The sequence below is a fragment of the Pteropus vampyrus genome, unplaced genomic scaffold (assembly GCF_000151845.1).
Source record: "Pteropus vampyrus isolate Shadow unplaced genomic scaffold, Pvam_2.0 Scaffold224, whole genome shotgun sequence".
Lineage (NCBI taxonomy): Eukaryota > Metazoa > Chordata > Mammalia > Chiroptera > Pteropodidae > Pteropus > Pteropus vampyrus.
In genome coordinates, this window is record NW_011889005.1 from 304,067 (window position 1) to 309,732 (window position 5,666).

Consider the following 5,666-nt stretch of genomic DNA (forward strand, 5'->3'; position numbering starts at 1 on the left):
CCACGGACAACCTGAGCCACACCTGCTGGCTCTAGGGGCTGCGAGTTTGCCCTGGCTTCAACCTTGCCATAGAGTCATGTGTGGTTTTTCTTTTCCTTTAATGTCATCTGTCTGGGGACACACAGCACGGCAGACTGAGTGCTCACGAGGAAGTCCCTGTGGCCCCAGGAGCCATTGGTAGTGCAGGGATTTCTACAGGCTCGTATCCGTGACCTCAAAGTTGTCTTTCCTGACAATCCAGGGTGGTCGATTCGTCTCGACTGTGTCGGGCTCCTGGATGGCAGTGGTGTTCGGTTCCTAGCAGCCCTGCCGTTTCCATGGCACCTCGACATCAAGGGGCGGGAGGAAGGTGGCAGGTGGAGCTTAGAAACCCGGGTTGTCCAGAAGCCCACCTGTAGGGGACCAGTAACGACGGGGCCACCCAGCAGACCCCAGGCAGCTGTGAGGTAGCATGAGGACATCCTTTACGTATCGGCGAGGGACTTCTCCGAGCTGTATCGTTACGTGATAGACCTTGGGCGTGTAGCATGCCCGATTTTGTATAAAAATGGGTCTGTGTATATATTTTTCTACTATTTACATAAAAGAACTCTGAGAGACTCTAAAAACACAAATAAAAGTAGTTCCCCCCACCCCCAGGAGGGTGGTTTTGAGCAGAAGGAGACAAATTGGTACTCAGTAGTATGTTATATTATTGTTACTTTCTAAAATTTTTTGGAGCCTTGGGCATGTGTTACTTATGGATAAAATCAAATTAAACTTAAACTAACAAATTTTATACCAACCTTAAAACCACAACCAGACTAAGAGACTGGCTTTGGATGCTGGCTCCAGTCCACACAGGCTTTGTGACCTGGGGCGGGTCAAAACGCGTCTCTGAGCTTCAGTTTCTTTTTAAATAGAATGAGGATAAGAGTAGCAACCTACCGGGGTTGCCAGAGAATCAGATGAGGTGAGAAATATGCTAGATGCATTAGGCTTGTCTGTTAATTATTTTAGTCAGTTCTTTTTTACACTGGTTTTAACTCTTGGTGAGGCCAGGACAGCAGACCCTATGGAACCACTCAGTGAAAGCACGTAAAGTTTCTGTGGCGAGGTTTACGTCCCATTGAATTTGTTTGCTCATCAACTGTTGAGACTCATTCCACGTCTTACACAGCTTGCCCGAAGCTGCTCCTTTATCATTGTCCCCTGCTCGCCAGATGCTGGAACCAGATCTTGCTGCCGAGAGGGAAAGAAAGAGCTCACAGCAGCGAGCAGAGCACAGGGGTCCCGCTAAGCTGCTGAAGGCTGACGTCCGGCAGAGCTGCCGTGGTGGGCAGGGGGCAGCCACAGCCAGGGTGAGGCGCAGGGAGGGAGAGAGGAGGACATGCTGCCCCCGTGGCTCACAGCTTGTGCTGACCTCGGGCCAGGGTGCCGAGGGCTCCCTTACGTTTCCACCATAGCTCCCTGGAGAACCCCTGGAGGAGCAGGTGTCACTGCCTCAGACGAGGAAACCAGGGCGCAGAGAGGTTAAGTCGCCAGCCAAGGTCCCATAGCTGGGAGACGAGCCCTGCAGGACCCCCACCCCAGAGGCGCAGCCCAGAGCTCAGCGCCCCAGAACAGGACGTCAGCTTTTCTGCAGGCGTCCAGGGAAGCTGATGCCGTTGGTCTCCGTCTGGCCTGTTGATGGAAGGCTTTGCCCCGTCAGGCCGGGCCGCACGCTGGGCACAGACCGGTGTGAGACCAGGCCTCTCCTGGGTCGGTCAGTGCTCAAGGGGCAGGACTGGTCCTCCAGGGAGAGGGGACACTCGGTGACCCCCGGCGGGGGCATCCAGGGCTCACCAGTCAGTGCCCCCATCCCGGCGGTTATCACTCTGAGCTGCTGCGGAGGAAATTGGCACAGAACAGGGGGCGTCGGAGATCCTCTAAGCAGACTGGAGACAAGGCTTCGGAGGGGCTGGCGTCGTTGGGGCGTGGTCCCAGGGGACACGGAGGGCGTGAGGAAACGGAACAAGGAAAGAAGGGAAGCCGCCAGGGACAGCGAGCGCAGCCACTCCAGTGGGCAGCCCGCGCCCAGGCTCGCTGGAGGCCCTCTGAGAATTCGCGAGGGGCACAGCTGCAGCCCTGCTCCACCAGGCCGGGCACGGGCGCCCGGGCTGTTCATCCTTCAGCCCATTTTGGTTGCAAGTTGTCCCCGAGCTGTGAACTCCGTGCCCTTGGGCCTCCGCACTCAGTCAGGCAGCCCCGAGGCCATTCCAGAGCAGCCTTCAGCCTTCAGCCTTTAGCCCGGCAGAGACCGTTTGTTAAGGGGGGGGTGGGGGGGGTGGGGGGCACCCTCCTGAGTGAGCGGGGGGAGGGGCAGGGAAACTGCAGCATCTGCCACATGAGGTGGGTGGTCACTCTGCACCTTGAGTTATTCCTTCAAGTTCCTATACTTTAGGGACATGGATGGTTGGATGGATAGAAAGTAGATAGATGGGTGGATAGGTGATGGATGGAGAAATGGATAGATCCACAGCTGGATAGACAGGCAGCTTTTGAGTCGCCTATTGCATAATTTTTGTTAAGAGATGTCTGAACATTAATTCTAGTGTAGGATTAAGTACAGAGACTCTGGAGCCAGAATGCCCAGATTAGAACCCCAACTGTGTGACCTTGAGCGGATCACCCAGCCTCTCTGTGCTGGCCATGTGGAAGGCCCTCCACACTTGCTGGCTGTTAGTTCTCAGGGGGTAACTTGGGCTGGCGGTGGGGTGGCCGCCCCACCTGACTGCGGAGCAGGAGCCAGGCTGGGACCGACCTCCTCAGTCACAAAGACCCACGGGCGGCAGTTGTCCTGAATTTACAATGCAGAAGGGAAGGGACACCCCGGATCACACCAGCTGGACTCGGATGAGCTGGGATGGAAGAAACCACCCCACCCACCTCGGTGTCAGAGCTTCGTGCCCCACCTCCTCCTCTGTAATTTCACTCCACATCCTAGGGTGCTCCCTCCACCCCCCGCGAATGGACCCCATCTGATCCTCCAAATGTGCAAGCTGTGCAAACGAGGGCTCCATTCGGGGGAACGGTGTGCCAATCAATCAGACGTGCCCTTCCACCCACTTTTCCTGCCCCTCTGCCCGCCCCCACCTCTGACCACCCTATCTGGACTTTAGCGCCCACCTCTCACTGACTCGCTTAGTCCAGGACCCCACCGAGCTGCCGGGAGTGAAGAAGTACAAAGAGCAAAGGTGCCCCCGTGACTTCGTAGTTGAGAGAGGGCAGAGCGAAAAGGGAGAGCAGACGGCAGCCCCGCCGGCAGCGCAGCCGACGGGTGAGGCGCGCCTTTGGGTGTTGCCTGCAGCTGGGAGTCAGGCTGCTTGACCTTTATCAGCTCGGTAAGGCTGTAACTTCTGAGCCCCAGCGCCCCCCTTCGTAGGATGCAGTGGGTATCGGCTGCCTTTAAGAGGGTTTGTGGGTAGCTAAAAAGTCATTTAGAATGAGGATGTCAACAGAATTTCTCAGCCAGACCAGACCGTTTCTGAGAATAATCAGGGTACCATGAGTGACCGCTGTCAAGGTGAGCCCTGTGTAACCGGCGTGGTCCCAGGAGGACCAGGACTCAGCGGGCCTGGCTCTAGTCTGGTGATCTGGACTGCAGAGCCAGGGGAAGGGTGGGCAGGGGTCGGTGACCGGCTGTGGACCTGTGATACGGGGCAGGCCAGGCACCAAGAACAGGAAGGCCCTTAACACGTGTCTCAAACTCTTCTTTTCTTCTCTACTCCCAGGGCAAAGCAGGAGGGCCCGGTCTGCCAGGACCAGAGGGCGCCCGAGGCCCCCCCGTAAGTGCCGTGTGCGTGTGTGCGTGTGTGCGTGTGTGCTGTGCGCACGCGCGTGTGTGCGCATGTGTGTGGTCTGTAGTGGAATAAAGCCATCAGCCACATGGCTCTGCATAGTGAGTAGGGTTTGCAGAGACTGCCAGACTATGAGTTTCCAGAAGTTTCTCTCCTCCAAAACATTGGGGCCCCTTCTGATAAATTCACTTCTTTCACATGCCATGGCCTTAAACTTGACTTTCAGAACTGCAGCCATTGTTACCATGTTGTTCTAACTGTTTTTGTTTTGTTTTTAGCCTATTTAGGGTAATTTTAGTGGGCTTTCTTTGGATGATAGAACCTAAGAATGAGTCTTAATTTTAGTTTTGAACATTTTCCATAGCTAAAGGTTTTTTTCCCCCTATGATAAAGTAACCCATTCTCATTGCAAAACAACAACCATGGCGATGATAATAATAGAAAAAGAATAAAAAATAATGCCGTGGAGAAGAAAATAAGAGTTACTTATATATAATTCTGCAAAACAGCGGTTAAGCTTTAACACTCTACTATATTTTTCCTAGTCTTTTTTTTCTATGCATGAATTGCGACATTTGTATATCTAAAAGGCATTCGTATATCTAACTCTAGCTGTCACGCTATTATAGACATGGGTCCTTTTTCTATAAAAATGAATGCCATCTCTGTATTTTGGAGTTGTTGATGTTTTTTGTTTGTTTGTTTGTTTGTTTTTTGCTAAATGCTTTACTCTTTTATAATTTTTAAATTGTTTATACACATTTCCTTAAATTTGTTTCTGGAAAGATTATGATTTTTAATGAAAATTCTAAAATCCGATTATCTGGCAAGGAGGGGAAGATCAAAATGCTAGTTCTCTTTCCTTAATGCGTCTTCCAGTAGAGAAATCAATGACTCACCCGGCTAGCACTCAACACAGAGGAAATAAAACACAAAATCAATTTCCTTCTTGCCACATCTCCTTGCCTTTCACCCGATTGTGCTGGGAAAAGAATCGTGAGCATGGAGAGTGCCACCTTCTGAGGGAGGCTGAAATCAGAACTGGCGATTTTCGATTTTCGTTAAGGCGGCTCCCAGCCGGTCGGGTGGGAGGGGCTTCCTTTCAGCAGGGAGACCTGTTTGCTGGGACTGATGCTGGGTCGGACCCGCCTGGCCCAGAGTTGTGAGGAATCCTGCCGCGTGCAGGGGCCGCAGTCAGAGACCCAGCAGGCAGACAACCTGCCTCCTCGGGCTGGCCTGGCCCGCGTCAGAGCAACGCCTGGAAGATGGCGTGGGCCTCGAGGTGGACAAACCCGGGCGCAGCCTTTACGTTTTCATTTATTCATTTTGTGAGCTTGGCATGGGACCTCTCTGGACCTCTGTTTCTTCTTCTGTGAAGCGGGGAGCAGCAGAGCTCCCACTGCTGAGGATGGTCGTGAGCCCTGAAGGAGAAGATGAAATACGTAAAATTGCCAGCCGGGTGCCTTCTGTGGCCACCTCGGGTGGTGCTTTTTGTTCACGGTTATGGGGTAGGAGAGCACGGCAGGGCGCCTGTCTCTCGCCTCCCGGGTTCGGGGTCCCAGTGTCTCTGAGGAAGGTGCTGGGACCCAGGCAGGCCCCTCGCTCTCTGGGGACAGGGATCTATGGCCCGTTTTGAGCACCGTCTCCTGTTCAGTCTTTACGGGAACTCTGCCGAAGCAGGTTTTGTCTGCATTTGACACATGTGAAGCTGAGTCACGGTGAACAGATGTCAGGCACCCAAGAGCCTTAGCTAGGAAGTTGGGGGCCACGGTCAGCTCCCCACTCCCTGACTCCAAGGTCAGCCCTGCTCCTTCAGACGTGGTGGCATATCAAGCCCCTTCCCACAGA

General features: G+C 53.7%; 1 protein-coding gene across 1 annotated transcript in view; it reads left to right on the top strand.

Moving 5' to 3' along the window:
* COL22A1 (collagen type XXII alpha 1 chain) overlaps nucleotides 1–5,666 on the top strand; it is a 191,307-nt gene that overhangs the window by 173,355 nt on the left and 12,286 nt on the right. The window contains exons 45-46 of the mRNA XM_011373400.1: nucleotides 1,203–1,340; nucleotides 3,753–3,806. Coding sequence (XP_011371702.1) covers nucleotides 1,203–1,340; nucleotides 3,753–3,806 — 192 coding nt within the window. The remainder of the gene's footprint in view (nucleotides 1–1,202; nucleotides 1,341–3,752; nucleotides 3,807–5,666) is intronic.